We start from the raw sequence: 20,057 nt of genomic DNA on the forward strand, positions 1-20,057 counted from the left end.
GAGCTCTAAAAAGGTCCCAGGGACCCCTAGGATTTTCTGGATCACACTTCGAGGCCCACTGGTAGACGTAAATAACGTCAACCGCATTTCTTTAGATTAATCAACCCATATTTTGGTGCATTCACTTGTGCAGCCTTAAAAACAAATCTTTTCCTTTACTGGCAGGTTGCTGCATCCGGTAGATTCATTTTTGTGGCTGATGTATCTGCTTGCAAAAAAAAAAAAAAAGTTACTTGCTATCACAGGAGGAAAATTGAGCTAGATGTGTGGTAACATATTAAAGCAAAACAGAGAGTCCAAATACTTGGTTCTGTGAACTTCTGAAAGAATCTGCTACTTTGCAAATACTACAGAGGGAAAAAATTGCTTTAAATGGTGCAGCTCGGTCTGCAGTGGAATGATTGGGACAGAGTCAGGCTGAGTCAGGCAGAAAGAGGCTTAGAGAGAGATGAGAGAAAGCACAGGGTATTCTTGTCATGCTTTGCCCTTGAAAACTATGCCAAGACCTCTTTTTTGTTTTGTTTTGTTTTGTTTTTAATAAAGAGATCGATATTTCTTGATTGCTTTAGTGACTCAGGATTTGCCACTTTCCTTTTAAACACAGGCCATAGCTACAGTTATGTTTGCCTTCTTGGTGTCCTGCTTGAAAAAAGTAATGAGATAAAGCTAAAGCCCTTTCATTAGGACTCCACTGCACTCGTTCATTCTCTAAATGTTTTATCCACTTTCTTCTGTTGGTAAACGCCCCGGGTGCTTAGATCCTGGGCTTCTAGTGTCTTTTTACTGGCAGATGAATGCAACTTAAGACACGAGAGCTGAGGGAGGAAAAGTCTGGCATTCCCCCACCCCAAGGTTAAATCTTGCCCGAGCCTTGGCAGCTCAGCCAGTCTCTCGTGAGCAGTCTGAATAAACTCCGGAGGGATGGTGACTAAGAGCGGGAGAGAGTGAGTATGTGGAACAGCGCATTCCTTTCGGCGGGGACTAGGCCCTCGGGGAGGAACACCGAGCTGACCGGAGCGAGCGCGCAAGGCGCTCCGCCTGACTGGCGCGCACCGCCGCAACAAACGCGGCTCCGCAACCGGAGTCCTCCATGTCTTCAGCCCAAGCCCTGCAGGTCGGCGGACGTCAGCGGACTCGCGCTCAGCCCGCGCCCATTCGCATCCTCTGAGTCAGCGACCAATGGGAGAGAAGCCAAATTCTAGGCGTCCGCTGCGATTGGCTGCGCGCGCGGGGGCGGTGGCTGGGGGGCGGTCCTGGGGGGGTGGGTCTCGCATTCGGGCGGTAACACGCGAGGCGTCCGCAGCGGGGAAAACTGGAGGGCTGCCCGCGGAGGCGGCAGTTAGCCCTGCGCGACCTGGCTCCGCTGCGAAGGGCGCCGCTCGCGATTCCACGTTTCCGCGCCGCGGCAGCGCTAGAGCCTCACTGAGGCGGGCGGAGGAGGAGAGGGAGAGGAGAGGGGTCGGGCCGGGTCCCCGCCCTCCGCATCCCGAATGGATGTGCCCGGCCCGGGGTCCCGGCGGGCGGCGGCGGCGGCTGCCACCGTGCTCCGGCGCACGGCCCGCGTGCCCCGCGAATGCTGGTTCTTACCCACTGCGCTGCTGTGCGCCTACGGCTTCTTCGCCAGCCTCAGGCCGTCCGAGCCCTTCCTGACCCCCTACTTGCTGGGGCCCGACAAGAACCTGACGGAGAGGGAGGTAGGCGCGGAGGCGGCCCGGCGGCGGGCACGGCGGAGAGCGGGCGCTGGGGAGGCGGTTCAGGAGAGGAGCGAGTGAAAAGGGCGCTCGAGCCTCCGGACGCTTTCTGGGCAGGGAGCTCTGCCTTTTCGCAGTCGGAAGGCGGCTCGGTGCTGACGCTGCACTACTCTGTGCAGGTTTCCGGGCGTCTGTTGGCTGTATGGGGCAAGTCTTCTGTGAAGGGCTCGGAACACGCGTCAGGAGCCCCAGCACGCGTGCGCTTCAGGCGGAGTGCCGATGCTGCTGCCCTGCACTGTGCTCGGATTGGCCCAGCAGTTCCGGCTGGGCGGCGGGAGGGGGCGCAGCGGGGTATTTGGAGAAAAAAGTGAAAACGGCAAGTTGTACTTTGGGCGTGGGAAAGGGTTAGTAAATGTTTGTTGACTGAAAGTAGGGAACCAGGTGCTAAGTAACCCCTGCTTTTTGAAAGAATCTTCCCTCTCCCCGCTGCTCCCTCTTTCTTCCCATACCTTACTTTGTTTACCTTCGACAGGTTGGATGTACTCAAATAAGGACAGAACAGAACAACAAACAAAAATCCATCATCTTAATTTGTTTTGATTATTAATTAGGTGAGGCTTTGTTCAAGGACTTGCTGTACCCCCTCATGCCCTACCTCCTGGGATAAAAGCAGATACTGAGATGGTATCACATAATTGGCACTTAATTATAGTTTTTCTTGCATGGTGAATTGTTGGTTCACAGATGTTAGTTTTGCTTCTCAGCTACAGGCGTGAAATCGGAGGTCTGGTATTCCTTTCTAGAACACTACAAAGGGTGAAAGCTGAGTGGGCGCTGAATAGCTGTTTTTTCATATGCCTACCTTCCCTCCCTTCCCTTCCCTCCCATTTAAACTTTACTCTTCTTCCTGTGGTTAGTAATCACCTCTTTGAGTAGCAACTCACTATCCCTGCGTAACAGGTCAGAGCAGGATATAATTACTCACAGTCCAGTTTGTTGGTGCTTTGCTGCTCCGTTTTCAAGGACACAGCAGGGAATTGAAAGTCAGTGTTGAATCCTAGATGGAGGGCTTCATTTGAATTTCTTATATTGTCTTACTCCAGCAAATATCATTGGCGTTTACCCAACTTTAGATCTTCTATTTCTCGGTCTTAAGGACCACCCCGCAAAGCACAGTCACGTTACTCGTTACCTATTTGAATTTTAACACTGGTTACATTTTTTAACATTGTGAACAGAATGATTTTGCAAGAAGAAAATTATTGCAGTAAATATGAGAGAGTGATTCTGGAGACAGCCACTGACTCTGAGGTGCAGTCACTGAAGCAGAAATGATACTTCCTGAGCTGCTTACAATGAAAGTTTCATGTGAACTGCCATGTGATCTGCACAGTGTGTGCACCTTGCTTGAGAGAGGGGCACACGGGGAGAAACATGCTCCCAACATTGGTATTTGAAAGTTGATCTGTTTTGTCATATGCCCTGGGCAGAGGAGTTGTTATGTCATGTGTCATCATGTGCCCTGTCTAATCAGAGAGCTTTCTAGGGTGAGTGCAATACGTTCAGTGGCACTGGAGTAGAACAAGGGTGCTAGACCTGGTAAATATAAATATTTGCTGATTATGTAACAAACACATAGCACAATTTCTGTTATTGCAAATTGGAGGCAGGTGAGGGCAGAGTTTGAAAAGAAATCTGGTGGTCTAGAAAGGAGGTCATTTGTCTATGAGGACCTTGGACCTTGACTGATACTGGTGGTTCGTGCACAGTATGGCTCTCTTCACCCTCTCCGGAACCCTGGGTTTTTAAAATATCTAATAACTGAAATAAATAGAACAACTTGTTCTCCTTTCTGACCTAATGCTTGCTTTCACCAGTGGACAGTTAATAAAAAATATTAACATGATTTTTAGGCAAAGTGAATGTCAGGTCATGGTCAGTGATGTTTGTGTTGAGATTTGTATTTACTTGTAAAACTTTAGAAGGACCAACTTAGATCGTCTTAAATGGAGCTATTGTTAACCAAGTCCAAAGGCAGAAGAAGGAAAAGAAGGACAGAATTTCCTCTATCTTTGCGTGCTCAAAGGATTTTGAGATTTCAGGAAGAATGTTTACCTGTTTCAGGTACCAGTTTCTAAGGTTTTGTTTTGTTTTGTTTAAGATTTTATTTACTTATTTGAGAGAGGGAGAGCACAAGCGGGTGGGGGGGTGGGAAGGGGCAGAGGTAGAGGGAGAAGCAGACTTCCTGCTGAGCAGTGAGCCCAATGTGGGGCTCGGTCCCAGGACCCTATCATGACCTGAGCCGAAGGCAGACGCTTAGCCAACTGAGCCACCTAGGCATCCCCGGCACACACACTTTCTAAGTTTTAAAGAGGTTAAAAATGGGCTGTGTTCTAATAGATGAAGCCAAACTTTTAATAAAGTAGAGCTCTGTATCTCCAACAGTTTTTTATTCATCTTTTTAAGCATGTGATTTGACAGACATTCACTACCTTTCTTTGATGATTAAAAAAAAAAAAACTTTCTACCTATTCTGTCTGATATTCAGAGTCCTACAGAATTTGGTTCTTACCTTCCTTAACAGCCTTATCTCCTGCTACATCTTTCCTCTCCTTGCATCTTCCACATGCCCACATGCCTTCCACATCAATCTTCTAGTCATAAATCCAGCATATCCAGTCTCTCTTCTATCAGCCTGTACTCAAAGTGTGATCTCTGCTTGGAATAAGCTTCCTGTACCCATCTGTGCATATGTTTGTTAGCCTCTAACTTTCTTCTCCTTCAAGGTCCACCTCAAAGAAGTAACCCCATATTTCCTGTCTCTCTTACCAATAACGTACGAATATATATTGCTCATTAGGTTCAGAACTCCTGAAGAACTGAGGATTTGTTTTATTTTATTTTATTTTTTGTAATCCACACAGCTTAAAATATTGTGCAAATAAGAGTTTATTAACTAGTTGTTTAATTGAAACTGGATTCTAAAATAAAGTCTAAATCCGAATTAGAGCTTAAAATGAACATGTTTTCTCCTGACTTTCTGTATCTCAGAAGAAAGCACAAACAAGTTCTGATCTAAAGAATGGTGAAAGGCACCTTACGATAAAATCAATTCCCTTTGCTCACATGGCAGATTTTACCTCAGATAAGCAGGTATTGTCCAGGGTATGGACAATAAGAGTCTGTAATTTGTACATTTTTGCATGTGGGAAGTTTCCCTTCAGGATTAAAAGTATTTATTGAAGAAACATTTTTTTGGTGTAACAGTTTGTCCGTGGTAGCATTGAAAAAGAAAGGATCTTTTGGAGACCCAATGGCTGAGCTCTGGAGAATGTGTGGTCTTAATCTTCGTGAATGCCCTATAAAAGTACCTTAATACAGGTTGAAAAAGCTGCTGCCGGCATTAGAAGTAGCCCCGGAACATAGTAGATGATCAGCAACAGTTTTCTGATTGAAGAAATGAGGCATTTTAGTGTGGTGGATTCAGAATATCAAGGTTCTGATCCTCCCTCTGCCAATGCTGGCTGTGATAACTTGGGGTAGCTTACTTAACCTTTCTGTAAGGTCAAGTTTCCTCAGTTTGTAAAACAGAGGTAATAAAAGCATCTACCTCTTAGGGTTATTGTTTGGATTAAATGAAGTAAGATAGGTGAGGCAATTAGCATAGTGTGTGGCGCTTCAGTAGACCTTTGCTATTATAATGCTGATAACACTGTGAGAGGGACATTCATCTTGGGTTGATCTCTCTCATAGGAGAAAAGTCCGGTTTCTCATTTAGAATGAGTTAAGGAGAACCCATCTCTTCCCCCTCCACCTGCCTTTAATTTTATTCCTACTTGGCATTGCAGGTTTGCCCAGGTTCCTTTTCCTCATCTTTGTTACCTTAATTGTGGTTTTGTGTTAGGAGTAGAATAAGACGCATAAGCACGTTAAGTTGATAATTAAAAGGAAGAGATTTCCATAACGAAAACCTAGCAGTTAATCATTTTGGGACAGCCGTTATTGAAGGGTATGGAACATGCGTAGGTACAGACAATATTGCTGGAGTGAAGAAGTCGAAGTCCTGAAGGGTGTGGTGGGAACAGGAGAACGTGGGGTGTGGAAGGAAGTGATGGAGAGTGTTTGTAAAGCAAAGGCATGGCGGCTAATGGTTTGTGTTGTTGTGTTGGGAAAACGTGAAGGTGAATAAACGTGTGGAGTTAGAGGAGGCAGTTTCACACTTAACTAGAGGAGACTGTCTATAAAACCAGAGGCAAAAAAAGAGTGGGGTGTCGTGAATGGAACACCACTGTGAAAAGTCACAGCTTTTATCTCAAAGTTAATCTCTCCCCTTTGGTTTTCTGCTGAGGTGTCATAGGCCGTGGTGGTGCCAGCCAAGTGCACTTTGTTCATCAGTCGCTAAAATTTACACACTTTTGAAATAACAGTCATTTCTACAGGTCACGATTATTCTTTTCATACCCATATTCAGGTGCAAGAAATTTCCTGATCGAGTGGAGATTGCTAAATGATTTATGCGAATACAAATTAGGCTAAAATTATGAAGGTGAGACTATTAGACCAATTACTTTTGATATCTGGCCAATCAAAAAAGGAATCAAGTCTGGAATATATTTCAGATTATGTTTTGCTTTTGTAGTTGTGCTCTGCACTAGCAAAAGATTTTACAATAACTGTTTACTTTATTGTTCCTCTAAACCCTGAACACAGTTAGCCCATTTTACATTTGGGTGAACTGAAGCATACATGAGAGTTAAAAAGAAAGTTGCCCTTGGCCTTAGATTGTCAGAGTCTAGGATTAGATGCTCCATGGCCAATTATTTAGCCTGTTACCAAGACTGCCTTTCAGAAAGCACTTAAAAATCAGGGCCACTGATCTAGACTTTGAAATGATCATTTTAAAAACCAATTTATATACATCCCCAGGACCTTGCCAGACATGGTAGGTATAAAAGAGGAGAGGGTCTCCTATAGTGATTGATACTGGAACAATGGAGATGGCAGGTCAGTTGAATTACTTCATTCATACTGTCCCAGAGGGTCTGTTTCAGCTTCAGTCCTCAAGTCTTGACCTCTAAATACATACAATGAGGGAGTGATTTGCCTGTATCCTCTCATTTAATCCTTGCAACAAGCAACGCTGTGGTGTAGGGTTTATGTTTCTTTTACTGATAATGGAGACGAAACCTAAAGGGAACTTGTCGATAATAACACATCGAATGTTGGGGGTGAAATCCCAGTGGGGTCTGTATGGCGGAGAGCTTATTTTAGAGATTATTTCTACTTTCTTCCAATTTTAAAAATCCATTAAAAACAAAAACTTCTATCCTTTTCATATTATAGACAAGCAAAAAGAAGGACATCAAAGTTGCCTATAATCCTATCATCCACAGATAATTATTCTGTCAAGACTAGGACAGAACTATCCTCTTTATCTGTTCCCCCCAAGCAATAAAACTTAAAATCAGAGAAACCTAATCAGACGGTAGGATCAAGGCTCCCTATTCTGTGGCTAGAAGGGAGAATCGATGATGATTCCCAAACACTTAAACCTGTTTCCAAAACAGTTATTGAGCCAAGTACCCTGCACACAGCTTGCTGGTTGCTAGGCTGTGCAGGTCAGCGTTGGACGGCGAGTCAGCCCTCAGGAGTCTGCCCTCTAAGGCAGTGGTCCTCAGCTCTGGCTCGGACAAAAGTCTCCTGGGAGGTTGTTGGCTAGGCATCGCATTTTTTAAAGCTCCGTGGGAGATGTGCAACCTCGGTTAGGAAGCAGTGCTGCGTGGGACCTGGGGGGATGGGCACACACAAAGGTCAGGGGAGCTCCGAGGGTTGCTCCCCGAACACTGTCAGCTCAGCAAAGTCTGCCGGGACGAGGACGGCTTCCAGCTAGGCCTTGATGAAGGGGGAGGATTTTCAGAAAAAGATGATGGGGTGAAAATGGGAAAGTATATGCCAAACAATTATCAGAATTGTTGTTGAGATCTCTTTGGTTGATAAGGATGATTTATTAGAGGTATTGGTAGGTTGTTTTATAAGAATAAATTGTTATGAATATTCCAGGTCTGTTGATACCACTAATGGGTTTTAAATTTTCTTTTTCTTTTAGGTCTTAAATGAAATTTATCCAGTATGGACTTACTCTTACCTGGTGCTGCTGTTCCCTGTGTTCCTTGCCACAGACTACCTCCGTTATAAGCCTGTCGTTCTGCTGCAGGGACTCAGCCTTATTGTTACATGGTTCATGCTGCTCTACGCCCAAGGACTGCTGGCCATTCAGTTCTTAGAATTCTTCTATGGCATCGCCACAGCCACTGAAATTGCCTATTACTCCTATATCTACAGCGTGGTAGACCTCAACATGTACCAGAAAGTCACAAGTTACTGTCGGAGTGCCACCTTGGTGGGCTTTACTGTGGGCTCTGTCCTGGGGCAAATCCTCGTCTCCGTGGCAGGCTGGTCCCTGTTCAGTCTGAATGTCATCTCTCTTACCTGTGTTTCTGTGGCTTTTGCTGTGGCCTGGTTTCTGCCTATGCCACAGAAGAGCCTTTTCTTTCACCATGTTCCTTCCACTTGCCAGAGAATGAATGGCATCAAGGCACAAAATGGCGGCATTGTAACCAACACCTCAGCTTCTAACCACCTTCCTGGGTGGGAGGACATTGAGTCAAAAATCCCTCTGAATAAGGAGGAGCTGGTAAGTTTAGCCTTAAATGTCTTGTGGTTGCTAGAGCAGTGGTGACAAAACAGACAGGACACACCCCCTCTTTCTAGACCTTGTACTCATCTGTTCAGGTTTTTATCTGGAGTTGGTCCATTGGTTCATTCATTGATTAAAGGTAAGGCTGATTTATATAAGGGATGACAAATATATTTGGAGTGAATGATCTCCAGAGTCAGACTACACAACATTGTATTTCTTGTGACAGAGATGCTCAGTACTTGGTATATAAAGAAAGCACTCAGAAAATATTGCTAAATGAATAGATGAAATGATTCCAATAAATGATGAATATCTACTTCTAGTTTTCTGAATTGAAACCCGAAGTATTTAAGGTTAGAAACTTAACTTCCTCTTCTGTGCTGGCAGTGATATCTATATTTTCTTTTTTTTTTTTTTTTTTTTTTAAAGATTTTATTTATTTATTTGAGAGAGAGAGAATGAGAGACAGAAAGCATGAGAGGGAGGAGGGTCAGAGGGAGAAGCAGACTCCCTGCCGAGCAGGGAGCCCGATGCGGGACTCGATCCCGGGACTCCAGGATCATGACCTGAGCCGAAGGCAGTCGCCCAACCAACTGAGCCACCCAGGCGCCCCGATATCTATATTTTCAATTGACACTTCCCCACAGTGGGATAGTAATGAATAATACAGAGGAAGATAATCACAAGAGGAAAATTTAAGATGATGATGGAATACATATTGAAAGTGTGACTATGAAATTGTCTCTTAGGTATGGCATTAGAATAATCCATCCAGGGCGCCTGGGTGGCTCAGTTGGTTGGGCGACTGCCTTCGGCTCAGGTCATGATCCTGGAGTCCCTGGATTGAGTCCCGCATTGGGCTCCCTGCTCGGCAGGGAGTCTGCTTCTCCCTCTCCCACTCCCCGTTTGTGTTCCCTCTCTCGCTGTGTCTTTCTCTGTCAAATAAATAAATAAAATCTTTAAAAAAAAAAAAGAAGAATCCATCCATACGTTCTGGCTAGCCAGGAAGATTAATTGCTTCCCCCAGTCATTCACCTTTCTCTATAAAAGCTTTTTATCTTTCCAACAGGTTATAAGCTGTGAGGGGCAAGGTTCATTCCAACCATACTGAATTAATCTTCGCTTTCATGGGGCATGTTTGGAAATAACCTGTTAACATTCTCACTCTGCTGGTGGGCTCTGTCAGTCATAAAACTGAGCTCTATATCGGGACGCCTGGGTGGCTCAGTCGGTTAAGCGTCTGCCTTCAGCTCAGGTCATGATCCCAGGGTCCTGGGATCGAGTCCCGCATCGGGCTCCCTGCTCCGCGGGGAGCCTGCTTCTCCCTCTGCCTCTGCCTCTCTCTCTCTATCTCTCGTGAATAAATAAAATCTTAAAAAAAAAAACAAAACTGAGCTCTATAAGCCTTGTAGTCTGAATGAGAGTAGAGGACCCACATGAGTGGTTTTCGGCTCCCCACCTGGAGTTAACTCAAATTGTTTCCATGTGGCATCTAATTACTCTCTGACACCTACCCCCGCTCTTCACTTGTGGTTACTAGTTGAAACTTAGATTATCATCCCAAAGAGCTTGAGCCTAGGTGACTCTGGTCATGAAACTCACTTTGATTACTAGGGCACCTGTAGCAGCATCAATCAAATTCCCAGGATTAAGTAGGAATGCAATGCTGATTCCTTCATAGTTTGTTAAGTGATGTTGGCAAGTCAACAAAGGGTTGATGGAGGAGGGAAAGAGTTATAATCATTTGATCTTATATAGTAGAGAAAAAGAATAAGGACCCTTTTAAAATTCTGTTTCAAATGTGTTAAAATGACTACTAAAATTAATATGTATATACATATGCATAATACCTATCTATATATATATTTTAAATATTAACATTGGCCATACTTCTAAAGATTTGTATAGACCAGTAAATTTTAAACCATTTTGAACATGAGTAAGAAACACATCTTACATAGGAACAAGTTCCACTTGTAGGTGTGTATATATTTTCTATATAACTGAAGCAGAGGTTTTACAGCACAATACTTTATCAATAGTTTGATGAATTCATTTGTTTGGTAAAAACTTTGCAGTTTTATTTTAGTTTTAATTTTTTAACTTAAATTTAACATATCGTATATTATTTGTTTTATTCATTTCATTTTTTACAATGCAGATCACTGCCCACTACATTGATTTTATTACCTGTTAATGAGTTGTAACTGACCATTTTAAAAACTCTGTCTTAGACCAGCTTGACATTTGCTGTTTATACATATGCAAAATGTCAGTACTTGACATGCTGAAGAATTATGAAATTTTAGAGTTTGAAGTGATTCTAACCACAGGCCGTAGGACTGTCAGAATATCTTAAAGTTACAAGGGACATCAGATGCCATCAACCTCATTTTAGAGATAAGGATTGGGAACAGGGATTAGTGGCTTGTGCCGAATTGCGCTGATAGACTCTGTAACATCATTAAAGAGCATATATGAGGTCCACTTTGATCTGTACTTTGGCTGCATAAAGCCTTTCACTGGGGCGACAACATGGTCAGAACCATCATGTTGGCTACAGTGTGGTAAAAGTTAGAAGCAAGTCAGTTCCATCATATCCTTGGCAGCTGTATAGGGCTAAAATAGTGCTGTTTCTCTTGACAAGCTTGAAGGAAGTCAGAATATGGATATTGGGGATCGCCACGCCATATTAAGTTGACAAAGCCCATAACCGAACTGTAAATCATAATTGTGGTAAATATAGTAAAGAAGAGTAGGTAGGTGGGTGGGTAGTTTGATCTTGACTTTATGGAAAGGGAAAATGAAGTAGGAGTCAAAGTGACAGCCCCTTCCACAAGTTACCTTACAGTATTTGTGAGTTCTTTTCAGAATGAGCCTATTGCTGTGGGGCAGAGTATGTCAACATCCCAGCAAGGCCAGGTGTTCTCTTTCCTAAATAGGAAACGGGATTCCTTCTGTGCTTGGCCTATAATTGGACCTGGTTTATTTTCAATTGCTCATCCATTAGAAATGATAGAAATTAAGCCACTTCTTTAGCACAGGGCCTGACACACAATTAATACTTAATAAACAATACCTGTTAGCTATACTTTTATTTGTAGACTGATACCCTTTACGATGAGTAAGCATTCTTTGTGTATGTGTGTGTTTGAGTGTAGCAACATTAATGTTTCCACTTTGTACTTACTATAATTTCTAGCAGCACACCATAGTGGATTTTGAAGATCAAACCAGCATTCTAGTACTTACCAACAGGGTGATCTTGGGCAAGTTACTTAATTCTTTGAGACTTTAGTTTCTTTCTCATTCTTCTGTTTACCTCACAGGGTTATTTCGAGTGTTAAATTTAGAGGCAATGTAAGGGTCTCAAGTGAGTATTTGTAGTAGGTAATCAATATATATTCATTTCTGTTATCATCTTTATCATTAGACATGAGTAATCAAGAACAGCTTTGTGCCTTCACTGCAGATAGTTATTGTGAGGCTGCAAATAATCTTTCACTTTGAATTGGTTCCCCTTGGTCTTCTGAACTTTATGAAAGGTGTCACTAGAATCCAGTACTAATTCTGCCACTAAGTCTTTAACTGAGGCTACTCTTAAACGTAGAATGTTAAACCAGATGATCACTAAACTTTCCTTAGCTCTAGAATACTGAGTTTTACAAGCTGATTGATCTGAAGGTACATTTTTCTTCAGATTGCCAGGCATGACACAAACACCTTGTCCTTTCCTGTCCAGTCACCCGTATAGTTAGGAACACATAATATCATAGAAGTGGTTTAATTGCAGTCACCTGCCCTTGACTTAAATCTTCACAGTTTAGGCATTAAACCCTACTTATCTTATCCCTCACCCCCACATAGTTTCCTATGGTATGTAGAAGAAAATCCAAAACTCGCATTGTGGCCTTGAGACCCCCTACAATCTGGCCTTATTTCGCGGCTCTGCTCCACATGGACCTGGCTGAAACACATCAAACTTATTCCCACTTCGGAACTTCAGCCCGCAGATTCTCAGTCAGGACTGCCCTTCATTCAGATTTTCATGGCTGGTTCCATATTTCACTTAGATATCAACTCAGACATGAGCTTTTCAGAAAGCCTTTCGACACTCTCATTGTCCTTCCTTTTCTCTACCACGGTCCCTTGCCAGCCCATTACCTGCTTTCTTTTCTTCATAGTATCATTCCTACTGTAAACTCTCATGTGTGTGTGTTTATCGTCTATCTCCCTTACCAAAATGTCAGTTTAATGAGGGCAGGGACTTTTCTGCTGTATCCCCAGAATCTATCGCCAACCACGCAGTATGGGCACTCGTAAATATTCGTTGATTGTATCAATGGGTCATGATAGAGTACAAAGGAAATCAGCATTTAGTGAGCACTTGCTACATACTGAGTAACACCCATTTAGTTCTTCCAAAAGCCTGTTGAAATAAACATTAATTTCCATTTTATAGTAAAAAGCCTAAGATTTAGAAATTTTTTCCATCTGCGTGTAGGCAGGTATACTCCTGCTGTTCTTTATCATCATTATCACCTCAGCTCCCATTTATTTTGACCTGGGTACTTGGATACTGTGCTAAGAATCTTAGATTGATTAGCTCGTTTAATCCTTATAAAAACTCTGTGATGTAGGTATCACTGTCCCCCTCGTACAGTTGAGGGAACGGAAGCTTACATCAGATAACTCACCCAAAGGCACATAGAAAGTAGCACGGTCAAAATTCAAACCCAGATCCAGTTGACTTCAGAAACCACTGTATTAGAGACTCCTGTTCCTTGGTGAAGAGAAATAATTTTTACAAGGTTTTTTGTTGTTGTTTTTGTTGTTTTGTTTTGTTTATAGAGTCAGAACCCATTCTTGAAGTGAAATCTGAAGCTAGATGCCCATTGTGATAAATGAGTAGGAGTTGAGTTTAGGGATGGTGTGAGTAGGCATCTACGGAGCATTGCTTGGTTCTCATTCCACTGAGATTATCCTCGCATTTTAGGGAGAAAATGGCCTTTATTTACTTAATTTCAAGAGTCACTATAGATAAAATATATAGGTAATAAATATATCATCTTAATAGGAAAAAATCTGATTTTATAAAAAGATTTATACTTCATTTTTTAATTAAACAGTAAAAGAAAACTACATAAAAAGAAGTCAGAATCATCTGATCTGCTAGCACCACAATAGTAGATTGTATTAATAAACTATTAATAGTTTAGTGACCTTCCTAAACATCTCTTTTCATATATACATAAGTATGTATTCATAAGTATACATTTTATAGTACATGAAATTATAGTCTACATGGAGTTTCATAACTGCATGGGGTTTTTTGCTCCATGGTATGTGATACTTATCTTCCTATGTCTTTTCATGTTAAAATAGCTTTCAGAATCTAAAGAAATGGTAATGGTGACAGTAACTGGTGGGAGGTCTGTGTTGGGACAGTGGGCCCCCTTTCCCTCCAGGCTGGCCCCAAGCACAAAGCCAGAATTGTATAGAGACTCACATGAAGGACATAGTCTGCCTTTTCCTTGTCACAAACCATTCCCTCTGGATATCTCCAGTCACACCCCGGCCAATGGATGTGTCTGAGTTGGGATGAGGCGAGAGAGTGTGTAGCCATACATGGTTGTGCCCTTCCCTGTTATAGCTTAGTGCCCTTGAACTTCAGATAAGTGTACTCTCCCCAAAACAGTAGCCAAAGACAGGTCAACTCTTTTTTTTTTTTTTTTTGCAAGATTTTTATTTATTTATTTGACAGAGACAACAAGAGAGGGAACACAAGCAGGGGGAGTGGGACAGGGAGAAGCAGGCTTCCCGCGGAGCAGGGAGCCCGATGCGGGGCTCAATCCCAGGACCCCGGGATCATGACCTGAGCCGAAGGCTGATGCTTGACTGAGCCACCCAGGTGCCCCAGACAGGTCAACTCTTAACCGGTGGTTAATGCCCTACTTTCTGGTTTAGGAATGAGGGCTCGGTGAGATACCAGGCCAAGGCAAGAATGACTGATCTGGGAGCAGAGTAAGTGTACAACAGGCCGGAGCAGGAGAGAGAGTGTCCTAGAAGCATTTTATGTTTGGCGAGAACTTCACTGTTGCTAAATTGCAAACCTGTCTCAGTAGTACCAATTCTTCCCTGATCCATATTTTGTTTTTGTCTTTTTTTCTTGAAACCAAATGTACATTACTTGTTCCCATCACTTAAGTCTCACTCTGTATGTTTTTACTGTGTTTCGGATAATGGAATATCAACAGCTGAGGAGATAATGATAGTCTCCTTTTCGTCATGAAAATGTTTGTTGTTTGTAGCAAGAGTTAGTATTGGGATTGTGTCCTTCAGAAGCACTTAATAAAAGAAGCAAACTTACGCTCGGAAATTTTTCTATCCTAGCTGTTGTTTTGGCTACAAACTAGTCCCCCTCTGTGCACAGCAGGGCTGAGAAATGCATGGTATTGTAACTTGGCCTTGCAAACACCCAACTATACCAACTATACCTATCTGTGTTCACATCTGGAGGTTCTCATGCCCTGCAAGACCTGGTGTTTGAGATAGACTTTGGGAGTCAGATAAGATTTGAATAGAAGAATAGTGAAGAACATTCTAGGCAAAGGAAATAGAACAAAAGCATAGCAGAAGGTACTGTTAGAGGCCATTTTAGGGTTATTAATTGGCCTAATCTCAATGTTGCTGTGCCTCAGGGAATAGGGAGGCCTGAAAAGAGGGAAATAGAGGGAGAATGGCCAGTTGGTAGGGTAGACAGAACACACACATTTACTGATTAAGTTGGCCGTCTTATGTGGGTACTATTCATGGCACCCCAAAACAATTACAGTAGTAACATCAGAGACCACTGATCACAGATCACTACAAAAAATACAATAATGAAAAAGTTTGAAATATTGTGAGAATTATCAAAATGGGACAGAAAGACACGATGTGAAACACCGTGGGAAACCTGGCTCTTGATAGACTTGCTCGACACAGAGTTGCCATAAACCTTCCATTAGTTAAAAACACATATTTGCAAAGTGCAGTAAAGGGAAGCACAATAAAATGGAGTATGCCTCCATGCCGTTTGTATGCATAAAAATAAATAAGCAGTTGGTTTTCACAAGGACAAAGAAAAATGTGTGTCAAATAGAACATGAAGTCTCTAACAGTTGTTTTCTGTGGTTGCCTTCCTAGTATTTGAGCTTTCTTCCCCTTTTCCTCTGTAGGAACCCAAGCCAGACCGTCTCCTTGTGCTGAAGGTCCTGTGGAATGACTTCTTGATGTGCTACTCCTCTCGCCCTCTGCTCTGCTGGTCTGTGTGGTGGGCCCTCTCCACCTGTGGCTATTTCCAGGTGGTGAACTACACACAGGGCCTGTGGGAGAAGGTGATGCCCTCTCGCAATGATGCTGTCTACAATGGTGGTGTGGAGGCCGTGTCGACCCTCCTGGGTAAGCAGGGCGGGGCGGTGGTTCTCCCTCTGGTGGTTTGGTCAACATTAATCAGATTTCCCCTCCCCTCCTAAATTTGAAGTGACCCCAAGGAATGGTTTCTTTATTTTGAGTTCTGATTTTGTAATTTAGGAAGAAATGTAGCAGCGCTCAAGTCGTGGATGAGCATGATTAACAAACTTGAATTCTTTATGTCCTTTAGGGAAGCCTTAATGTAAATGATTTTCAAAATTGTCTTCTTATTCAGGTTTCCATTATCTCTGTATTTATAAGGTGCTTTTGCCACTTGATGTGAAACTTTGAATGGCAATATACAGTAGTTTATAGCAATGGCTACTATATGTTGAGTGTTAATATGCAGTAAGTGCTATTCTAAGGACTTACGTGTATTAACTCAGTCCCCACAAAATGCCTGAGACACGTACAGTTGCTATCCGTATTTTACAGTTAAGGAAACACGGACGGATAGGTTGATAACCTGCCCAAGATCAGATAGATGGTAAGTAGTAAAGTCAGGATTTGAACTCAGAGCCTGTGTCCTTGACCATTGTATTCTATCGCCCCTTTCTAATTTGTTGACCTACTTCTTAAGATTTTTAGAAGAGATCCCATGATCTCTATAAACACTTACAACTGTGTCTGGCACTTAGAAAGCACTCTGCACATTTTAGCTATCATTATCAGCCTCGTCATGTTACCAAAGAGCAGAGATGCCCTTTTGCCATGTTCTAAACAGTTCCTCAGTTAGGAGAGGGGGTGATCCCTCCAGCCACATTGTTGAGCTGGAAGCAGTGGCTGTTTTTGACTCCTGCCTTGCGCCAGCCTCAGTGGCTTTTCCTCAGCAGCATCCCTGGGTCTGTGTCCTCCTTTTCCATCTCATTATCAGTTGCTCTCATTCAGTCTCTCCTTGTCTCTCAGTGTGGCTCCATGTTATTTATTCCATCAAGTCCAAAATTCTCTGCCTGACTTTCAAGGCACTCCCTAATCTTGAGCTACCCTATTTATAAGTTGCAAGGTTTTAAAAATTTAATAATCTAAGTTGAATTTTTAATTCATTAAAAGAGCACTTATTTAGCAAAGTAACTGGATCGGTTTTCTCTGTCTTGTTTTGTAGGTGCTGTTGCCGTGTTTGCAGTGGGTTACATAAAAATATCCTGGTCAACGTGGGGGGAGATGACGCTGTCTCTGTTTTCCCTGCTGATTGCTGCCTCCGTGTATATCATGGATACTGTGTGCAACATCTGGGTGTGCTACACATCCTATGTGGTCTTCAGAATCATCTACATGTTACTCATCACTATAGCAACGTATGTATTTTGAGTCAAAGAAGCATTCGGAAAAGTTGTGACAGGATAAACTTTTTTGGTTTCTTTACAAACCAATTGAAATTTCTAGTTAAAAGAGGCAAACAGGAGGAAGCATTGTATTATATGTTTTTCTCCTGAGGAAGCGCTTAGGTAAGGCTCATTTATTTCCTTGTTCGTATATTCCTACTCTGTTCGGAAGTTTGCATGAGCTTTACACCGCTTAGCAACAACATGCTTTTCACCTGGTTGGCAAGGGAAGTGACAATAGAAAGAAGGGGCTACTCTTCACAACTGAAGTAGAAATCTTAACCACCTCGGAAGTGATTCTTATCTATTCATTCTTCTTTTGTGGATTGTTTTAAGTTTTCAGATTGCTGCTAACCTCAGCATGGAGCGCTATGCCCTGGTGTTTGGTGTGAACACCTTCAGTGCTCTGGCCCTGCAGACACTGCTCACCCTCATTGTGGTGGATTCCAGTGGCCTTGGCTTAGACATCACCACTCAGGTAAGATTTCTGTTTCGACACTCAAGATGTTATCACTCGATCAGGGTGACCGAGTGGATCTTCATGAAAGCAAATTCAAACAGTGTAGACAGATATAAAATAAAAAGTAGAAGTGTTCCCTCCTTCCTTTAGTCAACCCCCATCCTTAGTTCTTTTCTCCCTGGAGGATGTTGGGACCATCATCTTTTTGATGGGGACCTAGAACACTTCTGAGCTGAACATTACTAAACAGCCCAGTAGAGCCAAGAAGTAATGTTGGTTCCTTCCAGGCTGAGCTTTTCTGCTTCCTCGTCCAGTATTTCCTTCCATTTTTAATTCTGTGCGTGGAACACTGTATCCCGTGTTTGAGATGCTCTGCTCCATCTCACAGTACTGTATGTCTCCTCCCTTCTTTATCGAAAATACCACCCACCCAAATACCAGGGTAGTGACTTGCTGCTGCTGAATAGCATGGAGATTCTTAACAAGTGACCCCTCGAGGAGACAGCTGCACACTGTGACATTGTGGATACTTGTGTTCATTCAGGAAGCGTACAGTCGTATATGCTTCGTGCGTTGTGAGTTTGTAGGTGGGGCTTGCTCTGTACTCTGGCAAAATGGGCAATTGAATCAAAAAGTGCCTACCCCACCCCCATCCCAGCCTAGATGACTCCCTCCATACTTAGATATTAGTTTTCTTACTATACAAAGGCCCAACATGGTAGCAGTAATTAACTTTGTTTTTACTAAAGAGATCTAACAGAAATGATAATCATAGTAGCTGATGGGCACCGAGTGCTTTCTGTGTGCCAGGTACTCTGTATAGCGTTTTGCAAGGTTGTTGTCAGGCTTGGACATCGAGAGAATGAGTCCGAGAGATGTTACGTAATGTAAAGTGTTGTTTAAGGTTGCACGGTCAGTAATGATGTGGCAAAGCTGGGATTTAAACCAGCTTCTAATTCTAAAGCCTAATCATCCCTCACTGGATCATACTGCCTCAAAAAGGTGGGCGGGGGGAGCAGAGGAGTGGGAGCTTATTACTTTCTGTATGTTCCCCAATTACTACCAGCAGTGAACACCTTGAGAAGACCTCTCAAGGGTTAGGTGCTTAGATTTGGAATGGAGGGTAGGAGAGAAACTAAGTGCTTATCATCCTGCTATAGAAATAGTGGGTTTAAAAATTAATAATTCTCGAATTGTGTAGGCTCTGCTGAAACTCTTAACTGCCATAATTAATCAACAGGTTTCCTATAGGAAAATGTATCCAAATTTTAAAGAACCTGGCTTGAAGACTTACAGTGGCACCCATATGGCACTCATGAGCCAGCTGATAGTTATTTCATAAGTTCTTTTAAGAAGATGATGATCATGATGAAGATGCTGATAAACTATATAGTCACATTCAAATATTAGCCTAGAGAAGATCCGTATGAAAAGTAAAAGGAAATCCCGTAATGGAATATAGTTGACTTTCTACTGCCCTTGTCTGGGGAAGAACAGAAGTTCTTTATCTTCAGAATTTGGCCTGCTAGTCACACTTAACCTACCAATTTGGGGGCAAGAGACCATGATTCATTTGTAACAATAACAGCAACAAAAATAAGAAAAAAAAAAAACAAAACCAGTAGTATTAGCAGCCTTAGCATTGTGTGCTAATAAACACTTATATACATGATCTCATCACTTCCAAGCAACCCTGTAAAGTAGGGAGTGTTGTGAGTTCCATTTTGTAAATGAAGTCGAGGCTCAGAGATGAAGTATCTCAGTGAGGGTCACACAGCTAGTAAGGGATGGAGTCAGAAGCCGCACTGAGGCGGTCAGGCTTTCGTCCCACCAGGCTGTGCTACCTCGTTTTATTGTCAGCACCTGGCAGGTTGTATAAGCATACAGTGTTTTGTGAAGGCTTGCTGAGAAACTGAATATACCTTTAATTATAGGATATGTTCACATATATAAAATAAAACATCTCATCTTCTAATTGGTAATTCTCTACATTACTTCTTTCCCCATCCCCTTTAGTTCCTGATCTACGCTGGGTATTTTGCACTCATCGCTGTGGTTTTCCTGGCTAATGGTACAGTTAGTGTTATGAAGACATGTAGAAAGCAAGAAGATGCAGAATTGAGTTCTCAAGTATCTACGTCATAATACACGGCTGATAAGCTGCTGCTTATAGCAAAAACTGCACAGCAACTGTGCCTGGATGTATTTAATGTTTTAATATGTAGACGTATATTTATGAATGTGCTTTTTAAGGCTTCAAAGCAGCCAACTGACTATACTCTGTGTTCCTAGAGTAACAATACTGTTTAGAGGAGCCAGAGGTGAAGTTTATCTCGTGGATTATTTGTGAAAGCTGTTTTAAGGATTACTTTGTTCTGCTTGAACTTGATTTTGAAAACCAAGTAATAAGAGCACTCAAGCACCACATG

The 20,057-nt window shown here is 42.6% G+C and overlaps 1 protein-coding gene across 2 annotated transcripts; it reads left to right on the top strand.

Annotated features, from left to right (window-relative positions):
* Positions 1-1,344: 1,344 nt before the first annotated feature.
* On the top strand, positions 1,345-19,946 carry SLC19A2 (solute carrier family 19 member 2). 2 transcript variants are annotated; one of them, XM_021682651.2, is made up of 6 exons: positions 1,345-1,694; positions 7,798-8,385; positions 15,612-15,834; positions 16,949-17,141; positions 17,505-17,646; positions 19,645-19,946. In XM_021682651.2, exons 1-6 carry the CDS (start codon positions 1,491-1,493, stop codon positions 19,771-19,773), a joined length of 1,479 nt encoding a protein of 492 aa, XP_021538326.1. In that variant the 5' UTR covers positions 1,345-1,490; the 3' UTR covers positions 19,774-19,946. The 2 variants fall into 2 exon arrangements, with proteins under 2 accessions (XP_021538326.1, XP_044772344.1); XM_044916409.1 differs by lacking the exon at positions 7,798-8,385.
* The last annotated feature ends 111 nt before the right edge of the window (positions 19,947-20,057 follow it).

This window comes from Neomonachus schauinslandi, chromosome 6, assembly GCF_002201575.2.
Source record: "Neomonachus schauinslandi chromosome 6, ASM220157v2, whole genome shotgun sequence".
Lineage (NCBI taxonomy): Eukaryota > Metazoa > Chordata > Mammalia > Carnivora > Phocidae > Neomonachus > Neomonachus schauinslandi.